This window comes from Psittacula echo (assembly GCF_963264785.1).
Source record: "Psittacula echo genome assembly, chromosome: 12".
NCBI classification, from domain to species: domain Eukaryota; kingdom Metazoa; phylum Chordata; class Aves; order Psittaciformes; family Psittacidae; genus Psittacula; species Psittacula echo.
The window spans coordinates 7,071,567-7,095,948 of record NC_137747.1 but is presented as its reverse complement, the minus strand read 5'-3'; the positions used below and the strand labels follow the sequence as shown (position 1 = coordinate 7,095,948).

Below are 24,382 nucleotides of genomic sequence, written 5' to 3'. Positions count from 1 at the left end.
CAATGAGCGCGGAGCCGCTGCCGGTTTCATTTACATTCGGCCGCGCCGCAGCCAATGAGCGTGCGAGCTGGCGGCCGCGCTGCGCCGGCAGGGGCCCCGCCCGGCGGCCGCGGCTCATTCGGAGGATGGCCTCCGCTGCGGCGTGCGGCTCCGCGCCCGCCCGTCCGCCCCGCCAGCAGCCGCGGCCGCGGGGCGATTCCCGCCGGCGCCAGGCCGCGCTCTTCTTCCTCAACAACATCTCCCTGGACGGCCGCCCGCCCTGCCCGCCCTCCGAGCAGCCGCCGCCGCCCGCCGGCTCTGCCGAAGGGGAGGAGGCGGCGGCGGCAGCGGAACCGGCCGGAGCCCCCCCGCGCCTGCAGTCCCCGCCGCCCCCGTGCCCGCCGCCGCCCGCGCTGCTGCTGCCCGGCGTCCCCCCGCTGCTCGCCGCCGCTGGAGCCAAAGGGGAGGCGGACCCCTCCCGCGGGGGCATCTTCCTGCCGCAGCTGCTGCTGGGCGGCCCGCTGTGCCCGCCGATGCCGCCCGCCCCGCCGGGGATGCTGGCGGCCGCTAAGCCGGGCACAACGGGGCTGCTGAGCCCTACGCAGAGCGCGGCGGGCGGCGGCTTCGTGCTGGAGGCGCAGCGACAGAGGTGAGTGAGGGGCAGGGGCCCCCCGGGCCAGCCCGCAGCAAGCCCCCCCCCCCCGGAGCGGCCGCACTGACCCGCGGGGCGTGGGAAGCGGCGGGACCCCCCCCAGCCGGGGCCATGGGAAGAGCCGGAGTTTCCCAGGGCCCTCGGCCGGCGGCTCCAGGGGGTGAGGAGCGGAGCATGGGAAACGGGCGGCCCTGGGAGGCGGTGCCGGCCCCGCTGTCGCCGGGGGGCACCTGCCGCGTACCGGGGGTGAGCGGCCCCCGGGGCTGGCTGCTTGGTGGGGGGGTTGCGGAGTCGCTCGCTGAGTCTGTGGCTGCAGCCCTGCGGTATCCCGAGCGCTGCCTCCTGCTTGTTCCTTCGCTCTGGTTCTGCATCTTTCTGCTTCCAGATGAAGCTGATGGAGTCATTGCTAGGTAGGACTCTTTGGGTGTACGCTGCCGATGTCCTTATCTCTGCTGCTTCTCTATGCAGTAACTCTGTGTATTAATAAATATCCAGGCGCTGGGAACTTTGAGTCAGCTTCAGGGAAGGAGATTCTGGCCTTTAGTGCAGGATTACCGGTGTATTTCCAAGGGGCTTCTATGAGCCTGAGAGTGTTGGTTTTCCAGTCGATTGGAAGGTGGGCTCTTGCTCAGATCCTGGGGATCTGAGCTCTGAAGGAACTCCTTGCAGGCTGTTTCTGGCATAAATAGCTTTGTAAAGTGAGCTGGCCCTCTGAGCCTGCAGATAGGCAAAGCAGTATCAAAGGCTTTAAGTCTTCGTGGTCTTTAGAGAGGCTTCAGAGCTTTGTTAGCGAGCTGAAACAGAGATGTCCGTGCTTTAAACCTGGGGAGCTCTGCTAATGCAGTTGGTGGGTGATCCCTTTCAGTGTACATCTCTGGAGTGTTCTGGGTCTCCACGAAACTACTCGGAGCTTAAAGTGAACTTAAAGAGAAGTAGCTGTTTGTCAGTACGGTGGGGAGATCCTTTTGCGTGTTGTCCCTCCTGGGTTTTTTTCCTTCTTGAACTGTCATTTACCACCCATTGCTTTTCTTCTTGTAATGGAAGAGACCTTTCTTTCCTTACTTTATGGAGAAACTAAAGCTGGGTCTGCTGGATGGATGCTTGGTACGCATGGTTTGCACTATGGGTACCAAGTACAAGCGATTGGTACTGCTTGTTGAGCAGGAAAGCCCAAAGCGAAGGTGTTGCTGTGGCACAGCTCCTTCCCAGCGCTCCACAAAAGACAGAGCACTCAGTGCTCTGTGATTTCATTTCATTGCTTTATTACTGTAGTTAAAGCTCTTGAGGGCAAGTTTTACATTAAGAGCTTTACAAGCACAGTTACCTCTGCGGGTGTGACTCTCTGTGCCTGTGCATGCTGAGTTCTGGGCTGATGGAGTTCATGTAAGTGATTCGGTCTTTTCCCTTCCCACGCCAAGTTGATAGCATAGTAAGAAAATATTCCTGGGATCTTCTCATGTGATGTCCTTCCTGCCTCTTCCCTTGGCACCTGATTTTAGGTGTTGTGTTCTGCTATAGGAGTTCTAATTAATCCACCTCAAAAGAATGGTAAGTCAGAACTCAAAGGTAGAGAGAAGCACAAGGAGGTAATTGAGGGAATGAAAGGGCTTCTGTCTGAGTTGTGACAAAACAGACCATGATTTTTCAGCTTGGGAGAGGTGGCTGAAAGGCTGTATTGTATCGCATTAATCATCCTGTGTACTACTTACAAGTGTGATTTGGAGTGAGAGTTCATCTGTTTTTGTACTTCTAAAGAAGAAAACAGTGAGTGGAGAACACTGCTGAAACCCTCAGGTTTCAGAAGACCTATGTGGTGATAAACACATCTTTGGACAAGAGGATGGCTTTATGCTGCCTGTGGGGATGTGTTGGACCCAACATATCTCCTCCCAGTCACGCTGGAGTGGGTGAGATGGACCGTGCCCCTGTAATCACTATTTATTTTGTTGCTGGATGGCTCCATGGTTTGCTCTGACAGAGCATCTCTTCATCCCCATGGAACAGCAGCATCTCTTGCTGCAAATACATGAGGAGTGATTCAGGGACCAACTTTCCTGCAGGACAGTGATGGTCATGCTACTTCCCCTTTTGTGTTTGCAAAATAGGATTCAGAAGTCAGCAAACCATCACAAAATGGGTTTCCTTTTCCTAGGACATGGCAATCTGGGTGTTGTTTTGCTAATGTTGCTACTTTGTATGGGTGAGCTGTGCAATCATGCAAATATCCAAGCATATGAAGTCAGCGGAGGGAAGAGGGAGGCGGAATCTGTGCTGTGACTCTGGACATCTAATCTTTGGTGCCCACTTAAGGCAGCTGCTCTTCTCAGAGTCCTTTTTTAGTCACTGCCAAAGCTGCTTTGAGTTGCCCTTGGTGGAGCCTCCCTTAAACACACCAGGAGCACAGGCTGAAGGGTCTTCAGATTCCCTCCATCCATGTTCAATGACCACTTCCCGGGGATCTCATCTTGCTGGGGTTTGCCCCAATCCATGGGGATTGTTTTATCTAAACCTGATAGATTTATTGGGCAGAGATTTATCACAAAACTTGGCCTTGTTTGACTTGAGAAATCACGAGAAGCTGATGGGACTGGTCAGCATAGCTCGGGGCAGGTTGTGATGGCACCTCTGCTAGAGTTGGTGGTGAGTTATTAGTAACAGGCAGGAGCTAGAGTATCATAGAATCCCAGACTGGTTTGGGATGAAAGGACCTTAAAGCTCATCCAGTTCCAACCCCTGCCACGGGCAGGGACACCTTCCACTAGAGCAGCTTGCTCCAAGCCCCTGTGTCCAACCTGGCCTTGAACACTGCCAGGGATGGGGCAGCCACAGCTTCTCTGGGCACCCTGTGCCAGCGCCTCAGCACCCTCACAGGGAAGAGCTTCTGCCTAAGAGCTCATCTCAGTCTCCCCTCTGGCAGGTTAAAGCCATTCCCCTTGGCCTGTCCCTACAGGCCCTTGTAAAAAGCACAGCCCAAGGAATAAGGTGGAGTTTCTCGTTGTTGCTCAGTAGCTGTCAGGTCCTTGAGAATGGAAACTTCAGCAGTGCACACCCTTGGAGGCACCATTCAACCTGGATGCTTGGTTTCATTGTGCTGCTGTCTGAGCATTGTCAACTTAATGACTTGCACCTTCCACTTTTGTTTTCCTGAGGAATCTTCTGTTTACAGGATCTTCAGTTACAACCCTTATGCCAGCCTGCTTAATCTGCTCCCCATCCCTCCTGCCTTCTCCTTTTCCATCTTGCTCTGTTCTTTTGTTCTTTCACAGAACCAGCCTCCCAAGGAGCAGTGGAGGGAGGCAGCAAACAGCGAACAAATCCGCATTCACAGCTCTCTTAATGAATTTCTGCAGCTGGGTCTGAGCTTTCTGTGGAAACACAGATAACAGGGCCCTGAAAATAGCCAGGTTATGAAAGCATGAGGCATGGGAACCACAGCCCTTATGTCAATGCTTGTGCTGCTGAGGGTACAGTATAGTGTCATGTAAAGCAGCTGGGTTTGTCATCTATTCACTGCGTTTTGCTGGGCTTAAGAATAAATACAGAGACTGAATGATTTGCAGCTGATGCTTCAATGTCCTTGGTCAGGGAGCTGATGGAATGCTCAGGATTGCTGATAAATCAGAAACAAGTGAGCTAATTTAGGTCATTTTAAGGGTGGGAGTTTAAACAGGAGTTGATAACAGCAAGGCTTTGGACCAACTCTGCTTTTGAGTGTTAATTGGGTGCTGGGATTGCTGACATAGGTGTGATCCCATTGGTTCTTCGGGTGGAAGAGCAGAAATGCTTGGTCAGGCTTTTTATGCTTATGATAGTCATGGTGTTGTTTTGTGCTACTGTCAGTTTAGCTGCTGGGTTCATTTCAAGAGATATAAATGTTGTAACAATACACCCCCCACCCCCACCCCCCCCCGTTAATAAACAGACTTTGTTGAGAAGGAGGAAATGGAATGTTTCAAAGCCTGAGTTTTCATTTCAAGCCTTATTTGGAATAACCTGAGCGCACACGGTGCTTTTCAGGAAGCAGCAAGAAAGCTGCTTGTTGGGCTGGCAAGCTTTGACCTTTCAGAGGTGAACGGCAGACTGGGGTGTGCTGCTTGGGGCTGAAAATGAACATAACCTAAGCTTGAACTTTATTTAAATGATAAGGCTGCAGCTTTGTCTCGTATTTGCAACTGCAGGTGAATTGTATGTGTTTAATATTAAATGCTTATAATTTAGAGCTGCCTGTGGTACTTATTGTCTGGCATTCCCAGCCAGGTATATTACTCAGAAGTAAGCTGGAACTTGGAGATAAGAAAATGCATGTCCTTGTATCCTGTGCATCTTTGCAAGTGGGTCTGAGTCAAACAATCCCAGACTTAACAGCCAAGGTGATGTGACCTCTTCATTTAAAAGAAACCAGAGGCTTTTAAAGTAACTTTGATCTCGAGGCAGGAGCTGGCAGTACAGCATTAAATGTACTTGCAGCTGATTTTACCTGTGGATGGATTAGAGCCGTGGCGGTGGGTTTTGGGATGCAGTGGGAAAGGGGGTGCTCTGGAAGCACAGTTTGCACCTTTCCCTTGCTGTCAGCTCATGGTTGCTGTGCAGTAAGGGTGTTTGGGATAATGTTGCCTTGCTTCAAGGCAATGAGCCATCAGCTGAGAGGGAAAATGCTGCCAAATTAAATGTAAGAAGGGACGAATTGGTGGGGCCTGTAGGAGTGTTATGACTGGAGCTTCCTTATCCTGGTGCTCCTTGGCTGTGAACTTGAATGCACTGCCCAAACAAAACCTTTTGTAGCAGCACAGCATTTGTAGCTGTTTCCTTATGTTTTACTTGCAAGATTTACTTTACAAGCTTCCTTCAAGTTAGGACAAATAACACCAGCTTTATTAGACTATTACTTTCCAATGTAACTCTTGACTGAAGTCTGCAGGATCTCAGTGTACTCACTTAAAACATCATTTCTTTGGTTCAGAATCTAGAACAGTTATCTCTGCCTCTTGCCTTCCTCCCTCTGATCTCAGCTGGTGAACACGTGCCTCCTCAGGCTGAGCACTCAGAGCTCATGTTGAGCAGCAGCTGTACACTGAGCACTGTGGTGTCAGTGAGAAGGATGGGTTTAGGTTATCAGTGCTCCTTACCATGACTTAGCCCCAGAGTCCTCCTTGATAGTTGCAGAGATGCAGACTGCTCTGACTTGCATCCGCTTTGCCAACTGACCAGAGTGCTGTGGGTGAAGCGTCTTCACTGGGGCTATGGTTACTAGCAGTGGTTCTCAGTTTTTTGGCAATTTACTACGAGCTGGGATGAGGCAGGGGGGAAGGATCTTTGCTTTCCATTTTAAGGAGTAGTTCTGAGCTACAGATGAGCTTTTCTGCTCTGGATTTGGGTATGGAGTGTTTGGTTTAGAAGAGAGGGGGAGAGAAGTAGAGAGAGGGGAAGTGATTCTCACAAAAGTCTCAATTTCTAATTTATTACACTATGTATGTTTTAGTTATATTAAATCTTGAAGACTTAACTTCATCTGTCCTGTATTCCTCCTATCAGCCAGTTAGAGCCGTGAGCCTGTCAGGCTGAGCTGAAGATGCTTTTTTGAGCCTTCTTTTGAAGATTGTTCCAAAGTCTTCCAGCTCTGCAGTTTGAGTTTAAAAATGCAGGACCTGACATGCACGTGAGCGTAATGAAACTTGGATGCTGTAATGAGCACGAGGTATTGTTGATAAAGCAGGTGACTGCAGGTGGAGGGTACTCAGCTAAAGCCACTCTGTCATGCTGGCTCTTCAAGTGCAGAGTTTTAAACAGCTAACCTTCGGTTTATAGCAGTTGTGTGCATAACTTACTGTAAGTTGTTATAGCTCATTCTTTGGAAAAGCTGTGAAATGAAGAACCTTTAACTGGTCCCAGAAGTGCAGGCAGTGAAGTGATTCACAAGATGGCTCTTGGATTCACGAGACATTCATAGAATCAGAATGGTTTGGGTTGGAAAGGACCTTCAAGCTCATCCATTTCCGTTGCCCACTGCCTGAGGCTGTGATCCCTGGGCATTCAGAACACCCCTACCCTGTGCAGCACCTTCCCCAGGGGATGCGCCTCCTGCATCAGCTCTTGCTCAGGATGGTGGTACCCAACCTCGGCGTACCCTGCAGATGGACCTGGATGCCTGTGTCGTTTGCTAGCCAGCCACAGCACAGGCTAAGCTGCTGCTGGTTAAAGCTGCTGCTCGGCACCATGGGCAGATTTGCACTTGCTTTGCTGTGGTCACTGCAATTTAAGCATAATATTTCGCCCTGGTGAGGCTACCCTCTTGATTGTGGGTTGGAGGGACTGATGTTGAGTGGGAAGAACCAAGTGCCCATAAAAACACCGGGAAACCTCTGTAAAGTTCCTTTGACTGGGTTTTCTCCAGTCTGTTTTGAATTGTTGCCTTCCCACTTAAAAGCTTCTTTCTTTTTCTTCTATTTTCTTTTAACTTGGGTTTATTGTGCTGATGGTTTTTGTTTTAACAAGGCACATGATGAAGTGACAGCATCATCTCTCAGAGAGCTGCATGAGTATTTCTAGCATAATGCCCACAGTGTTATCAAGGACACACTTTGCATTTCACTTGCCTAAAAGGTCAGCAGTTCAGTGCTTGGTGAGCAGAGCACAAAGCACAGAGGGAGCAGGCTGGTGAGCTAGAAACACCTCCAGAAACAGGTAAAGATTGAGAGGAATACTGCTTGTGTCCTGGCCAGCACATGTGGTTTGCTTTGTGAGAAGTAGCAGGGATCTTAGGAGTGGGCTTTAGATGTGGGCTCTGGGCAGAGCAAACCTCACATCTGGTTTGGAGGTTCTGTTGCAACAGATGGCTTTCATAATACTTACTGGAAGGCATTATTTTATCCTTGGGATTGTCTAAACACTCTGAGCACCAAAACAATGTGATTTATGAAAGGCAATGAATACAAAGCTCATTTCCTAGTGGCATTAGGTCTTAATCATGTGTGGTTGTGAATCACAGCAGCTGCTGTGAACAGTATCTAATTTCTTTCCTTGTTAGTATTTAAACATCTCCAGGCTTAGCGAGCTTCCCACTTACTCTGCCTCCACTTTATTCAGATTATGCTTCATGTGTGCTGCTCCTCGCCTGTCCCGTAGGCTGCATGACACACTCCTCTCCTTGCACGTGGCTTTACTGGTGCCTGAGGAGTGCAGGATCTCCTCCTGGCTGCTTGGGACCAGCAGGAAAGCTCCCGGTGCCCCTTCAGGTTTGCAAACAAACCTCAAATAAGAACACAAAGGTGAAGGAATTGGGCCTCCCCCCTCATTCTGAGGTCTTACAGAGGACCCTGCTCTGAAGCATAAAAGCACTTTTCCACGCTCATGTGGCTCATCTGGCTTTACTCTTTAAAGTGAAGATTGGCAGAGGTATAAGTTAAACCAGCCCTGCTGTGAGACTTGTATTTATTCTCTGGCAGTCAGACACTTAAACAAATGTCAGGATGAGCTCCTGGGATGGTGACCTGTGATCCAAATAGCACGTTTGTGGTGCCATAAAGCAGTGAGTAGCTGCCTTTGTAAAGAAGGAGCATTTAGCTGTGTGCTTATTATTGGTTATGCAGGGTGTCTTTGCCTCTCATTGAACATCAGAGCTTGAAACCATCTAGCCATGAAAATGGCTTGCTCAGTGCTGGGCGCTTCATGGTGTAGATTCTTTGTTAGAGTAATTTGTTTCACTGAGTATGTGGGTTTGGTGATTCAGAATAAATGTGGTCTCTGCCTGCTTTTGGCTTTAATTACTGAGAACTTGTTGCTCCTGGTGAGCTGTACTCAATCTGCTTTAGAGCAGGAAACTCATTACTGTAAGCACTGAGGGCGATAAGGCATGGGGCACTGCTAGAACAGGGATGCTAGAACAGGGATGCTCATACTCATAGGCTCTGAGGCACAAGCCTGAGAACAGTGTGTGCCTCCTGGGCTGTGTAAGTGATGGCAGTTGCAAAGAAGTAAGCTTAAAAGCTGGAACTGGTTTTCTTAATCCCTTGATGGCAGTGTTTTAGCTCGTCAAAGCAAAGCAGGGTTCATGTCTGGCTGTTGGCTCACCTGTAAGGAAGGAAAATGATACAGCTTAATCTTGAAAATAATGTCTTGGCAAAACAAATGTGACAGGTAATGTCTTCCTATTGTAAACAGGATTTGGGAGCTGGGTTCCTTGTGCACATTACCTTTGACAGTTGGTACTAAGCTAATGCTTCCGAAAACCAATACATGAGGTTTTGCCCTTGTTATATTAATAACTCAGTCCCGTGATGGCTGTGATTACACTGGGGCCTCTAAAGGACCTTACAAAGGGACATCCATATTAAAATAAAACTCTTTCAAGTGGGAAATAGGAAACCAAATTCTATGAGCCCCTGCTTTTACATGCTAATTAAAAATCCTTGACCTCCCCCCATGCCCCCATCTGTCAGCAGCATGCATGGCTAAAGAGGAACAGAGATATGAGCCTTGCTGCTAATTTTAGCCCTGTGCCTCAGGGTGTGTGTCTGCATGGGTGCATGCAGTGTGGATGCATGCAGCATAGCATCCTTCCCACAGCAGAAGAGTGATGGATGTGACTCCATCCCACGCCAATTGACCCTGCAGGCCCCTTTGGCTGGAGGAGGTCTCAAGTCATGTTACGGCCTTTAGAACATCCATGTCACAGGGCTTGGCAGTTCTGGAAGTGATGAGGATAAGAAGTCATGGCAGAAGATGCTGCGTTGCTGGAAATAGCTGAATGCCCATTGAACTCTGGTTATGTGGTTGGCTGAGTGCAAACTTGTCCACGTGAGAGTTGGGGCTTAACTAGGATAGGAGGAGAATCCCAGTATGATTCTAGATTTAACCCTTCAGGGAGGAGCAAAACCAGCTATGGCAGAAATGCTGGAACCAAGAGGGCAAAACAGAGAGAAGCTTCAAAATGGCCAAATGGCAGCAGCACATAGGGGCTTAAGGAAGATCATGGCCACTATAAAGGCCAATATGAGGAGTTAAAAAGAGATTCGTGATGGTTATTTGTTTCCAAACCTGGAATCAGAGTTTGGGAGTACTGAGCAGGAGTGTGAGTGTGCGAAGAGCTGCCCCACCATCCCTTAGAGGACATGGTGACCCAGAAGCAGGCATGGAAGAGACCTGCCTGTACCTGAGGCCAAGTCTGATAGCACAGGGTTGGTGTCTCTCTTGCATTCTACTGTAGTATCTGCTAAAGAACTGTCAATTTGGACACTTCCAACTACAGCAGCATCCTGAACCTGTACCTGTGTCCTCTTGGGTGTCTGCAGGTAGACCAGCCCATGCATGGGAAGGGGGAAACAGTCCTGGTGAGCCATTGGCAAGGTGACTATTCTTCAACCTGGAGCTGTGACTTAACCAGCTTTTTCCTTTCAATTCCTGAGACGGGAGCATGGAGGGATTACCAGTGCTATACATAGATCACTCCGAGCTGTGTCCTCTTTGCTGGCAACACTGAAGAGCTCTGCAACCTCAGGGCTGGGGATCCTGCATGCTGCTTGTCTGTTGTTGTTTGCTCTCTGCACTGAGTTTCTCTGCCAGTGCTCAGTGGGACTCTGGCAGGACCAGAAGAGGACAACACCAAGGCTGGAAGTGCCCAGAAGTTGGGTTTCCTCAGTGGGAAATCCATCAGGATAAACATAAGGGTTGGCTGCTGCTTCCCAGGGTGAGAGTCAAAATGCATCATGGCGTTAATTTGTTGGGGTTTTATCTGAACGCAAGATTTTTTTTGTGGGCTTTTTGTTAAGTGCATATTTAGCTCATCAGGGATTTGGCAGGGTATTGGCCTATGTGTCCATGTGTGCACATGGAGATAAGAAGCCATGGCGTAATCCATAATTCCTCTGCTCGATAGCCCCTTATCTCAGAGCATGGGCTGCATGTGTTTTCTTTCTTGGGGGCCCCTCCGAGACGCTGGCTGTGTAAACACGGGTGCTGGTTTGAATGTTGAAGGTCTGGGAGGTTCCTGCTATGTTGGCTCCCGAAGTCATGGGGAGGAAGCACCCAAAAGTGACCTCCTGGCCAAGGATGTACCAATAAGCAATGTCTCTCTAGCTTGTCAAGGAAATAGCTGGTGCTTCCAACAGGCTATTTTCAGGTTCAGGCTTCAGATAGAAAGTTCTTTAGGATATTGTTGAAATGACAGCCTGCTCCACAAGCATTTTAATATTGGATACTTTGATTTCTAATTGTCAGGTAGCATGTCAATAAAGGTGTGCGTAAGGTAACTTGCAGTGCATATATAGGCATTGACAGTCAGTTTTAGTGTTTAGTTACATTTGGCAACAACCATTCTGTGTAACCTACTTAAAATCCTTTGAATTCCAGTGAACCAGGCCAAAAGCAAGAAGTGTTATCCTAGGTGAAGCTGCTTAGCACAGGATACGTGACTCAATGGTTTTCTTATCAAAGCTAGCAGCTACTGAAGTGATCTTGTGCAGGCTGTTGTTGAAGTGTGGATTGGCTGTGTGAGAAGAGCACTCAAACTAAAGCAAATGTATATAAATCAGTGCAGACTGCTCAAAAAGTGTTAAATTCTGCAGCATGCTCCAGGTACTGCACTATTTAATAAAGAGGTTCTGTGCATTAATGATATTGAGGAATCTAGCAGGTCTGACCACAGTGAAAGAGCTGTGTTGCTGTAAAACATTGGCTTGAGCATGGAAACTGTTTCAGGTGCTCTTAACTGGATTAATGAGACCTCTTTACATGCACCCTGCTTTAAGATCTGAGGGTGAGTGTCTTGCTCATCTGGGATTCCTCCAAGGTGACAGCTTCGCTTGAGGACTGAAGATATTATTTACAAGCATAGCTAAAACTGAAGTTTCCTGTTGGCAGAGTGGGGATGAGTCATTGTGGTTTTGAGTGCAGGGGCAGGATCCTCCCTTCACTACAGGAGGATTTTGCTTACAGATCAGCTCTTGGAGCAGCAGGTTCAGGTGTTTGTCACTCTTGTATCTGTTAATGAGAAAAGGAGGTGGTGTTTGGAAGGTGTAATGCTTGGGATGGGGCTCCACCATGAAGATACTGCATTGACACTGTTCAAGGCCAGGCTGGACTGGGCTTGGAGCAAACTGCTCTAGTGGAAGGTGTCCCTGCCTGTGGTAGGGGGTTGGAACTGGATGAGCTTTAAGGTCCCTTCCAACTCAAACCAGTCTGTGGTTCTGTGGCACTGCAGAGTTTCTAGTGAGGGTCTGGCCATGGCACTCTCAATCCATCCACTCACAGCAGGATCCTTCCACAGAACTACGTGCTTTCTTTGTACCAGTGCCTATTGTCATTGGCATTAGCTCTGTGTTCCCTTTGCTCACCACACATGGCGTCTTCCTGTCTGCATCCAGGGGAGGAGGAAGGCTTTGGATGTTACCAGCTTCATTCCTGCCAGGAGGTTTGACACTGGCCTCCGCGTTGCATGGAGGGTGTTTTTATTGCAGGTCGGGTGCCAAAGTAGACTGGAGAACCGTGTGTATGTGAACACATTAAATGTTCTTGTGCAATTCTCATTGAAAAGCAAAAAATAGCAATGATTTTAAAGCTGAAGTGCTGGTGAAGGGCACTGAAGCTGTGCCAGGAATGTTCTTCAGTAGGACCTGAATAGCTGTGCATATGTAGGAGGCAGTCTATAGCAATGCTGAATGTGGTAGCCCTGTGGGAGAATTTACCTCTCCTGTGTTCACAGAAAGGGACACTAGTTTTTCTTAGAACCACAGAATCATGGAATACGTTGGGTTGGAAGGGACCTTAAAGATCATTTAGTTCCAACCTGTTTGTGTTCTCGTTTTCTTTTAAGAATAACTGAACAGTGCTGCTGAGAATCTGATAACAGTTTCCTTCTAGGGGCAAAAATACAGGTTTTATATGGGAGTAGAAGTCATTACAAATTCACAGAGAAAGGGCAGTAGTTATTTTAATAACACCATAAGCAGACTTGGGGAAGAAGAAAAATGTTCATGAGTTTGGTGTTCATTCCCTTTATATACTTGAGAATACAGAGAAAAGGGGGAATTGTTTCTCAGGAACTTGCAGTGGGGAGTGAGGAACTCTGGTCTCAGGAACACTCACATTGAAGTGTTGCTTTGCAAAACCTCTAGATAATCATTGGTATGTACAACCACAGGAATAACTTCTTGCCTGCAGACAAGCAGTTTTGAGTCAATGTGTAAGGAAGGACACCACAACCCCATCTCTTCTGAAGCGCTGGATTTCTGGACACCATGCTCAGGAAAAAGCAGATGGATTTTGTTCATGTCCAGAACTCTGGCTTATCTCTTCTGTAGCAACAAACCAGTGTGGTTTGGTTTCTTACCCACCTCAGGCTGGAGAGGCGGGGGTCACCAGGAATAGCACATTGTCCGGCTGTTTAAAATGAAGCACTGGGCTTCAAGACCAGACTTAATCCCAAGGAGGTTTCTTTGATCTTTAACTTGAATCAACTGAAGCTACAAATGGCTTGGCTGGGTAAAACCCGCCCATAGCTGTTAACAATTCATAAATCCCTTTTTTCTTGACCTTTCTCCCCTTGCTCCTTCCTCCCATCCAAGGTGCCATGCTTTTGCTTTGGTCCTTGAAACTTCCAGGCATCAGAGCCTGGTCTTGGTGTGTCTGGGTGGTGCCAGAGCTCTGATACAGTTTAAAGTTGGATTTTTTTTTCTTCCAAAAGTAGGTCTTGTCAAGCCAGATTCATACAATTTTTGTCTTACATGCTGCTTCTGCATTGACTTCCATGGCAGTAGTGTCCATTAGTTGAATTGTTACATCTCTTTGGAAGAAAACCTTGGACTTGAACGCACATGGCTTGTGCTAAAGCTGTAGCACAATATGCTCAAACAAAAGCAGAAAATATGGAATCTGATAGCTGTAGTGTCAGTGTTTTGCTGGTGGTAGATGAATGTGAGTGCATTGTTCCTCTGGAAATTGCAGTTGTAGTTTCACAATTCGTTTGTAAATCTCTCTCCCAACGAAGAATGACTTTGACAATAGTCATGTATCTTACTTTGGCAAAGTCTATTTTTTTTGCTTAACTGTAATATCTTATTACTGTCACACTAACTCACATGATTCCTACTATTATTCTCCTCCTGTCTTCCGTTCTGGGATTTCAGATGAGTACTGAGTACTCTTTGCTTCCTCTAATAACCCTCTCTATTGTTTTCTGGAGAGATCTGTCAATTTTATTGAGCTACAGCCATAGGCTCTGTCTGCTTACTCCTGCAGCAGGAGATAGCTGTATTCTGAACAGAGAGTACACACGGATTCAGTCCTCATACAGATAGACCTGCATCTGCCCATAGATTAATATGAAATGACTTATTCCCTTGCATTGATGGGAAGGAGCTCTTTGTGCTATTTTTTGTAAGATTATTTAAATGAGGATTTGGAAGCTTTTTAGGTGTTTGATTTCTAGGTAGGTGGTGCTATGTGGTGAAGGTAGTGTTCTTGATAATGAAGCTGGTATAAATATGTATTTTCAGGGTCCTGGAGGGGGAGACAAGTTCTTGGCCTTTTCAGGAGCTTCAAACTCTTAGTGAAGCCCTCCTCCAACAACAAAAAGAACCCAAAGAACCTGCCGTGTGTCCTAAGAGCTCATAGATCTGTTGCAGTTCATAAACTCCAAGGCCATGAACTAATACTGTTCACTCTTCGTGGTGTTGTACATTTTACAGAAGGCGTTTTATCTCCCAGCGCTGCTCTCTAGACTTTTTAGAAGACATAGTGGAATATGCCAGTGTACGAAGGTACTTGTTTCAAAAGCAGCATTAATCTCAACTCGTTGCATGCAGTCCTCTCCTCCCTCCACCCTCTTCCACGCCAATATCTGAGGTCCTGCATGCACGTGCTGCCATCCGATCATACAACCGGCATGACTTTTTTGTCAGAGCCCTGACCAGGTCTTGGGTTTTTGTTTGTAATTGCAGGAACAAGCCTATATCTGGGTCTCCAAGACACAAAAGTTTGAAGAAGATGCACTTCATCAAGAACATGAGGCAGTATGACACCAAGAACAGCAGGTAACTTCTGAAGGGCAAGGTGCCTCCTGTACTCGGGTGAAATAGGATGTGCTCAGTAGACTCTAGTTCAATCCAGTTAGCCATTTAATATCAGTGGGAATAAGGTGATGTCCTGGTTAGTCTTATATCTTCTGTTGAAGGTGCTCATATCTGCTGCCTCTGCAGCAATATTATAATGGTTCTGCCATCCTACTTTGAGCAGGTTAAATCATTCTCTTCTAACACCCTCCTTATCTCTAGCACACAAAGAGGTTAATGCTAAGGAGGATTCAAGGAGAATGGCTTGGTTTAGCCAAATTCTTGGCTCAGTTGCTGGGCAGAAGAGAAAGGTTGAGGCTGCATTCGTATTTATTAATAGAGGTGTGAGGATTCATCTAAATGTAAAATATTATCTACATCTTTTCATAAGGCTTATGCAAAAATTACATACATATAGATATATATTTAAAGACCAGGATCTCCTGTGAGGAGCTCCAAGGTGACGAAAGTTACTGAACACTGGATTCTGATGTAGAGCTTGGTTCTAAGCACTTACAAGCATCAAGTGCTTGCATCTAAGCACTTTCAGAATGAAACCTTTGCTCTTGTGCTGCTTTCTGAAACACATCAAATCCATAGCAGTGTCTGTAACTTGCAGAGTGATACAAGAAGAGTCTTCTGTTCGTGTTCCATAGAAAGCTGCTTTTCATGCATCTTAATTCATATCCTGATTATTTTTAACTCATCTGCTTACAGGATAGTGTTAATCTGTGCTAAACGAACACTGTGTGTGGCTTTTTCTATCCTACCTTACGGGGAGAGTTTACGGATCAGGTGAGTTGTGTTTAACTGCTGTGTGAGATGGCTGGTTTGTGGGTTGCGAAAGATCTTTATATGAGTGTGGTTGGTGTGGGGCTGCTGTTTTGAAGCAGGTGAACTTATTTATCCTACTATTTACGTGTAAGGACAAAAGCTTGCTATCAGAGCAGTAAAATCAGGCATTGCCACAGTGTCAAAGGGTTCATTCCAACTCCAAGAGGAAAACAGTGGGAAAGGGAGACTTGTCTTCAGGTGTTGATTCACGATTTCAAGCACTCTAGTCCTGTGAAATCCCTAAAAGCCACTTTGAACAGATGAGCTGATTTGTTGCTGTACTTCTAAAGGGGTCAGAAATCAACTGCCTTTAGTGCAATCAACTACAAAACATGGAGCATCAAGGAAGGATGCTGTTGCCTTTACTGGAAACTTCCATGGTTTTATAGTGGAGTTACATCTAAATAAGTTAGGGATGCTCTTCCATTCTTCAGCTCTAAGCCATGAATGGCACTATTTGCAATCTAAGAAAACCAGAAACGGTTTAAACTGAAAATGCTTTTGGTGTTTGTACTACATAGAACTGTCAATATGAGAAACTGTCATTGTGAGAAACCAAAGCTGGTAACTGGACTTCCCTGCAACCTTGCTCAGTCCCTTGTGCAGTCTGAATTGCTTCTGTGAAGGTCTGTGATCCACAAATAGACCATAGAAAATACTAATTTTATTCAAACCCACTTCTGGCAGAACAATTGTATTGTCACTCCTGTCCTGTGCATAACTTATGCATGAAGGAAACAGATGTTTAGTGGTGGGAATTGCATTGTATGCAAATGCTCTTGCCACAAAAATAGTTAATGGGAAAATATTTTCTCAATAGGAAAGCAGGGAGGTCACTGGAGCTGGTTTAGAGCAGTTCTGAGCGCTGTGTCATTCTGCTTGTAAGCTGGCAATGCAGTTCTTCAACTGAAAGCTGCTTTTTGGCATTGGAATATAGGTGACAAAACTGCATGGTGCCATTGCTGAAGCAGAGTTCTGCTTCATTCTCAGTTCAAGCGTGTGTGCACAGTGGTTGGAAAATTGCCTTTCTGGAAGCTGGAAATCTAGTAGTATAAATCTAGTAGTATAATGCTGTTAAGTGAGCATTTGGGTGTTGGGAATGGCATGGTCTTATGCAGAAATATAATATTGCGGAAAAAAAGTTTACTTTTGATAGGTGTATTGGTATGATTAGAGTTAAAATGAGATGAAATTTGGTTTTTGAACATGAGTATCTTCATGTTTTGAAGAGAGTCATTAAAAATGTTTTCTTGGAGGTGGTGGGATTGCAGGATTGCCCTGATCCCACACAGGAGAACTGAGTGTTGGATTTGGCTATAGGTAGCGAACAGACCTGGTGTTTCCCAGACAGGAATGTGGGCTTGTGCATGTTGTAATGGCACGTGTTCCTATCTGCATTTAGTGATCTAAGAATGGAAGGACAGAAGCAGCGACATCCTTCTGGGGGAGTTTCAGTCTCCACAGAGATGGTGCTTGGACTGGAAGGAGTAGAGCTGGGTGCTGATGGCAAGGTAAGGAAATACGTTCTTATCTTCTTGACTCTTGATTTGTAATGCCGGTGCCCAAACCATTGACCAGGGCAGGGCACAGCGGGTGGGTGAGCTGGCTGCTGTCACCCTGGGGTCATTTCTTGCAGGGGTAAATCACTTAATCTGTGCAGTGCTTTGCCATCCCTAAAGTGAGAACTGTGACTTTTCAGAGCAGCAGAAGTTTGCTTAGATCTTTAGTTTGAAATATTTGGCTTGTGATAATGCTGCTTCTGAAGAGGCTGTTGAAGCCTGTGATCACTTCTGCCTCTGCTTCTGGAGAATTGATTGGATTCTGGTATCTCGGGCAACATGAGTGATGTTTTGATAGAAATGTGGGCCAAATTTATACCCTTTAGTTTATATACTGCCAGAATTGTACTGAAAAGATCCTCCCCTTTTGTTTGCTGGCCCACTAGTTTTCTTACAACACTTCCATACTGATAGTTTGGAAGCAAGATGTTCCTCATCCAACCTTTCCCTTTCTTCCAGTCCCACAGTTTCAAGGTCTCCACTCCCAAATACTATATTCTAGTAGCAGACATTCTAATCCCTAAATTCTCTATCCTATGAAATTCCAGCTCTCAGAGTTCCTGGAGTCTGTAAATCCTAGATCTCTGGAAATAAGCTTTGCAGTAAACTTCCCCCTCTAACTACTACAACTCTCCTCTTTAAGGTTGTGTCCTATGCAAAATTCCTGTATCCGACCAATGCCCTCGTGGTTCGCAAAGCCGACAGCCATGGTGCTGTTCCCTCATGTCGAGCTGGTGCTTCTCGGAGTCTTCCTGGATCGAGATACAAACCTGTGACAGCAAAACCAATACCAGCAGGAACAGACCTTGGTAAGGACCAGTCACCAGCTTTGTCATCACTCTGCACATGGCAGAAAAGCTAAAAAGGAATGTATTTGTCTGAAACAATTGCAAGGAGTAAAGTGCATTATTGAGAAGGATGTGCTGGTGCTGGAGGGAGACTGGTTTAGCACAGCCTAGTAAAGAAGGCATGTTAATGAAGTATAAATGATGAGCCTTAGGACTGAGACTTGCACACATTCCTTACATCCTCTGTCCATCTGGCCAAGCTCTGTTTATGCAGTTCAAGGAGCACAAAGCTTTTCCTTGGAAGCATGAAGTTTCACATTACTCAGCAAGAAACATCTGGTGTAGAGGTGGTCCTCCGTGCCTTCTAATACAGCCAAAGAGTTTGTGACCAGAATCCCTTCTCTCATGTAAAAAAGCAAACCTGACAGCTCCGCTGTCTGTTAGATCAGCATATCAGCAAAGGAATTCAGTCTTGAGCAGTTGTTTTCTGTGCATATTTGTGGATGACAAGCTTAGTTTCCACTCAGTCAAAAATTATGCATCAGGCACATGCAGGAGAAAGCGCTTGGTGGGTTTTAATCATTCTAGTACCCAGCTGGTGTATTTCTGAAATACAAATGTGCAGAGTGCCTGTATTGTACCTTGGTAGGGTACAGGGACCTGCCAACACTCAAGTTCGTTGTTTGAAAACTTTTTAAAGAGGAAAGAGGGACTTTAAAGCTCTGTACCTTGTGCTTTGCTCATTCCCTCAGGAAGTGAAGCTGGGGAAGCTGCGGAGTATGATCCAAATATTCTGGATGATCCTCAATGGCCCTGTGGAAAACACAAACGTGTTCTCATCTTTGCCTCTTACATGGTGAGTGACTGGCATACCTGAACAGAGGAGTGAGTGTCTGGAAGACACTCCTACAAAGAACATCCTTGAGGAAGAAAACTTCCTCTGGGAAGAAAAAGTCCTGACTTTTTGAGAATTGATTAGGAAAAATACAAATATTTGGGTCCGTGCACTCAGTTTATTGAGGACCAACCTGACACATATCTATCTCCATGGTGTTATTTGCTTCCTGTAACCATTTGCTTACTAGTTCTTTGTAAGCCTTTATAGCTGAGATTCAACATTACAGAGATGTTAAACTGTGAATAACAAAACTCAGGCTTGCCTCTGCGTTAGCGTCTTTGGAAGGCTTGTTTGGCTGTGAGTACTGCTCACAAGAGAAATGGTAAATTTTGCCTCGTGTTTCAGACTACAGTCATTGAATACGTGAAACCCTCGGACCTTAAAAAGGATATGAATGAAACCTTCAGAGAGAAGTTTCCTCATATCAAGCTGACGCTAAGCAAAATTAGGAGGTAAGAAACAAGCACTGAATAATGAGAACATCATCTACGCTGTGCAAGGCTGCTTTATTTTCCGCTTGCATGGAGCAAATACTAGATCTATTTATAGTATATATGATTAAACACTAATCTCTTGTTGATAGTTGAGCCGACTGTAGGATGGCAGCTCTTTACAGGAATGTTAAGGATGCTGGGAAAGGGTAACACTTGGTTTTCATAGTTCCACCTAAAAGGGTTTTATTCCACCAGCTGTGGTGTGACAACACTAATAGCCAATTAACAGTGAAGCATTTGCCTTGAAACAAATCCTTGTGATTGTGTGGCTGTAGGGCAGCCCCACTCTAACTGGATTGTCTTTCTGGACCCTCCAGCTATTTTCACCTTTCAGTTACCAGTTGGCTGATGGTGGACTCTAACAAGATTCTAGGATAAAGAGTGTTAGGTTTGGGGAGCCTTGGTAAAGAAAAGCATTTTGTGAAGGCAGGATTATGCCACTCAATTCCTCATCTTCCAGGAAATGCATCTGGCCACTCATCAATGAGATGCGCTGTTGTGCCTTTAGAGAGGAGTAATCTCGCTGGTATTACACATCAGTTAATGCAGCCAGGGCCCCTGAAATAGCCAGCTTAAACACAGCTCTGCTGAATCACCAGGGCTACGTGTAACTCTGCTCCAGGGCTTGCTCAGGCAGAGTCTGTGTTCTGCTAGTGTTCTGCATGCTCCTCTTTGTAGCTGAGTAATGTGTCCGCACAGAGATCTTCTTGCAGGAGTAACATGAATGGCAGCCAGGAGAGGTAGCATCCACCATGAAGTCCGCCTTAATGCTGAAGCACAGGGCTAGCTGTTGTGGAAAGTGTGTAAACCAGTCTGTCTTCCCCCTCAGACCTGATTCTTCCATACGGTGTGTAGTAGACAGGTCTCTCTGCAGCAGCTGCTGTGACCTGCACGACTTTGATGTGGTATTCGGTAAGTCAGGGTTGTTCAGGCGTATGATATGAATCACAAACCAGTCTGGGAGCCCAGAGGGAATTGTGCAGCAATAGCTTGTGTGCCAGTGAAGCAGCTAAGTCCCCAGTGCTTATGAGCATGTGAGGAACTGTTCTTCCACAGTCAGCTACGTTAAATGTTTGTGCCTCAGCTCCAGCTTTCTGCCAGCTGGACTTCTCCAGTCTAAGATTATATTCATCGTGGTTATACAAACAGGAGATTTGCCCATGTGCTCTTCTGCATTCCCCAGCTGCAGTGTTTCCAGAGCATTTCATAAAAGCTGTCATGTTTGAGAGGGTGTTTCTTTTCCTATTCCCAGTTTAAAGAGAGAGATGCGGAACCTGAGTGAAGAGTGCAATCTGGAGCCAGTTACTGTCTCCATGGCTTATGTTTACTTTGAGAAGCTCGTCCTCCAAGGCAAACTCAACAAACAGAACCGCAAACTGTGTGCTGGTGCTTGTGTTCTGCTTGCAGCCAAGATCAGCAGTGATCTCAGGAAACACGAAGTTAAACACCTTATAGATGTAAGTACTTTGGGTCTCGCTTCAGGTGTTGTCAAAACCTTCTTCTAGTTCATAGAACAAGACAAAGATCAAAGCCAAGTTTTCCAGCAGTGCATGCTTGCTTTTAATTTAAGACCAGCTCTTTCAGTCAATTTTATGTCTCATTAGGGCTCTTCCTTGATTAATTTGTGTGATTCATTAAAATTACCTAACTGGTGCAGTCTAAGGTCCTGCTGATCCTACAGTGAGGTTATTTTTGCACTTACTCAAGCAATTGTGACTGTTGTGGGGGTGTCAGCTGAGCTGATAAGCTGGTTTACTTGTCTGATCCCTGGCAACACTTTCTGGTCCTGTAGGTACAGCTGAGGCCAGGCATCGCTGACTCCTGTTTCATGTTAATAATCAAACAGTATGTTGGTGTCTTGTGGATTAACTCATTCTTTCTCCCCCTCCTTTTCTTTTTTTATTCCTATCATAGAAACTAGAAGAGAGATTTAGATTCAACAGAAGAGATCTCATTGGGTTTGAATTCACTGTCCTCGTAGCTTTGGAACTGGCGCTCTATCTTCCTGAAAACCAAGTTTTACCTCATTACAGACGGCTCACACAACAGTCTTAACCAAAGCTACGTTCAGCTGACAGCCAGTGGCGCTGGGGATGGCATCCCTGAACACTGCTGGTGGAGTTGCCACCAGCCCGTCACACCCCTGCGTGCATCCTGCCCTGGCTACAGCCACTTTTGGAGCTTGCAGTGTGTCACTGAACTGTTGAGGCATGCGTTGTGGCCACGTATGGCAAGTCCGGGGGATGGTACGAGAAGAGTTAATGAACTTTAATTTTCTTTTGGACATTTAAAGCACAGATATTCACCAGTCAGCTGTCATGGCTGTTTATTATTCCTTATTTATCCTTTTGGTTTTACTAAAACTGTGCTTCCCTATGAAGAATACTATGGTATTGTTTCTTTTTGTTTATTTTTAAAGCCTTTATTATATTCCTTGAAACTAAAGGAAGCATCACTTCCATTCCAGTGCACCATAGAATTCAGAGGTTTCTAAGAATCTTCTTGCATTTTTACATTAATGAAATGCATACTTTATTTTTTTAATGATGTGCCTAAAACTGGCTGGTCTGGTACCAGTGCTTTTTAAGTTAGTTATTTTATTTAGTGGGGAATCCTGAATCCGTGTAGCCATTTATTCTTTACCTGCATTGGCCTTGCATAGAAGGAAGACAATTCCAGTTTATCTGCACTAATGATACACAGGGCATCTATCCTCTACTATACTACACATCTATAGTAAGACTGAAATTACTTCGTTCCAATTTAGTTGTATATTCTTAAGTTATTAATAGTCATTTGATTTAAAAGGTTGAAAATCTCTCATGAAGTACCACATGTTGAACAAGGTTGCTGCAGCAAAGCCATTGCCATCCAAATTCACCCTTTAGTGCAAGATGAGTGCTTGACTAAGAGCTGTTTTGCTGTCAAATGTTTCATTTCCAGTTTTTGTTTCAGTGTTCCACGGTCTGAAATAAGCACCTTTTTAGTATGACTGTATTATATATGGTCTTATGTGTTCTGAACAAATGAGTCAGTAGAGCTACTGCTGCCAAATGAAGCCAATGAAACAAAGCATGCTCAATATTTAAATGCTACCTTTTCACTCCGTTCTTCCAGCATTGGTCACTGTGATGGTCCTCATAGAACTGGCATTTGTTGCACATCTGAACAGCCCAGCAGTGCTCTAATGCTTACTCAGAGGTTAAATAACTTCTCTGACCATTGCCTATTCCTTCCTTTACTTTAAATATCCAGGTTGGCAATGAACTCTTGATTGTTGTTTGGAACACTCTGTGATACTGGCTCTTGGGTTTATTTTCTAAAGCAATATTATTATACAAACTGCAGCCGTTTGCAAGGAACAAAACTGATGCTTGGCTATTACAAGTGAGAAATGTGTCATTTAAGTTGGACTCCTAAATGAAATACTAGACCTCGTACTGAGGCAAGGGACTTGCTCTCTAATATGTACAGTAATGTAAATTCCTGTTCCTTGTATTAAATGTTGGTTGTAGCCAAAACCAAAGCTGAATCTTTGCTTTTCAGCTGTGTTTTGTCTGAAGCTAAATTGGCTTCATTAGAATTGCATCAAACTTTACTGGAGCCCCTTCCTCTTTAAGAAGGGCTCAAAGTGTATTTTTCATATATAGTGACTATCAGATCTTTTGTAACTGTGTTCAGCTGTATGTAGCTTCAAGTTATTGTGTACAATTTAAAATGCTTGTGACTTCTAACCCAGAAGGACTTTCCAGTCTCCATGAGTGAAGATGGTAACTAAGACCATAAGCTTGCCAGTTATCTTCCAAAAGGTTTAAAAACTTGCCTACTAGTTAAACTTTCTACTGAATATAACTGACCTTGCATGCAAGTAGTGATGTACCGAGCATCTAGTGTAGAATTAGCCTTCAAATTAGCTAACAGTGAAGGCAACGATGTGGTCCACCACTCCTTGAAGTCATTAAGGGGTGGGGACCCATTAGGGGAGGGGACAGAGGTAGAACTGAGCATAGAAACTTCTGGCACAGTTATCTCCAGAGCTAGCAAACCATTTTGGTATAAATGAAATCAGAAAATGCCTTTCTCTGGCAACTTTACCATATAAAGAGTTTTCTGTAACAAAATTAACTTTCCTTTCTCACCATGTAAGGAAAACAACGCACTTTGGTTCGCCAGCCACTCTATTCAGAGGAAGTTTGTCTAGTTGCAGTGAGCATTTGGGCTGCAGGGACACGTGCAGAACCTACAGTTTCACATCATAACCCGGCAAGCTTTTGTTTCCCCTTTCAGAAGAACACATTAGGTTAAGGAGCGTTAAGTTCAGAATGGTTCATTTTGTCTAAGGGTCACTGAAATGTTGGCTTGGGCACATGGGGGGTATTGGTGAGCTCAGAAGCTGGAGCAGAGGTCAGAAACCCTGCAGTGGAGCTGCAGTGGTGTCTGTGGTAGAGCGTGGTTTGGGGATGATGCCGTCCAGGGGTGCAGCTCATGCATCAGTGCCTCTGTTGTGGCGTCTGTGCAGAGCCAACCCTTCTGCACAGATACGGTACCGTGTGCGTGTCTATGTGTTGGTTTTTGGTCCTAGAGTGTAGCTTGCAGTCCTGTGCGGGAATACTTTCCACTTAAAAGGTGCCACCATGTGGCAAAGGACTATTATTGCGTTTATCCATTAATAAACTGAAAGCGGGACCCAAACTCACCCATGGATTTTGCCGCCTTGGCAAAAATTTTCACAGCCCAGCTCCTCTTGCTGGGAAGGGAAGCGCTGGTTTACACCGAGGCGAGGGAGGGTTCTTGTGCTGTGGAGCGTGTAAAGATGCTGCTGGCTTGGCTCAGCGTGAACTCTCTTGATAGGAGCTGTACATTTTTTATGTTATGGTTTTTACTCCATTATTTAAGAGCCTGAGTTGTAGCCTGTTCCATGTTTTATTTTTTGTGAGATTAAGATGCTGTGAAATAAACACTGTTTTGGTACGTGGTTTGTAATTAAACGCCTTATTTCGAAGCATGGGGGTCGGTTGGCTCCAGCCCGCTCTGAGGGCGGTCGGTTCCCCTCGGGTTCTTGGCGCCATGAGGACTGGCGGCCCTCGACCGGGGTGTGGGGAAGGACACGACCCCTCGGGGATGACACCCGCTCCC

The 24,382-nt window shown here is 45.9% G+C and overlaps 1 protein-coding gene across 2 annotated transcripts; it reads left to right on the top strand.

Moving 5' to 3' along the window:
* Nucleotides 1-125: 125 nt before the first annotated feature.
* CABLES2 (Cdk5 and Abl enzyme substrate 2) lies at nt 126-24,217 on the top strand (the record flags this gene model as incomplete). Of its 2 annotated transcripts, none has more annotated exons than XM_080627664.1 (9): nt 126-628; nt 14,563-14,655; nt 15,391-15,468; nt 16,910-17,018; nt 17,710-17,875; nt 18,607-18,710; nt 19,098-19,204; nt 20,499-20,703; nt 21,161-24,217. In XM_080627664.1, the coding sequence occupies 9 exons, from the start codon at nt 126-128 to the stop codon at nt 21,299-21,301; spliced, it is 1,506 nt and encodes a 501-aa protein (XP_080483790.1). In that variant the 3' UTR covers nt 21,302-24,217. The 2 variants fall into 2 exon arrangements, with proteins under 2 accessions (XP_080483790.1, XP_080483791.1); XM_080627665.1 differs by lacking the exon at nt 126-628 and adding an exon at nt 675-1,041.
* Nucleotides 24,218-24,382: the final 165 nt, after the last annotated feature.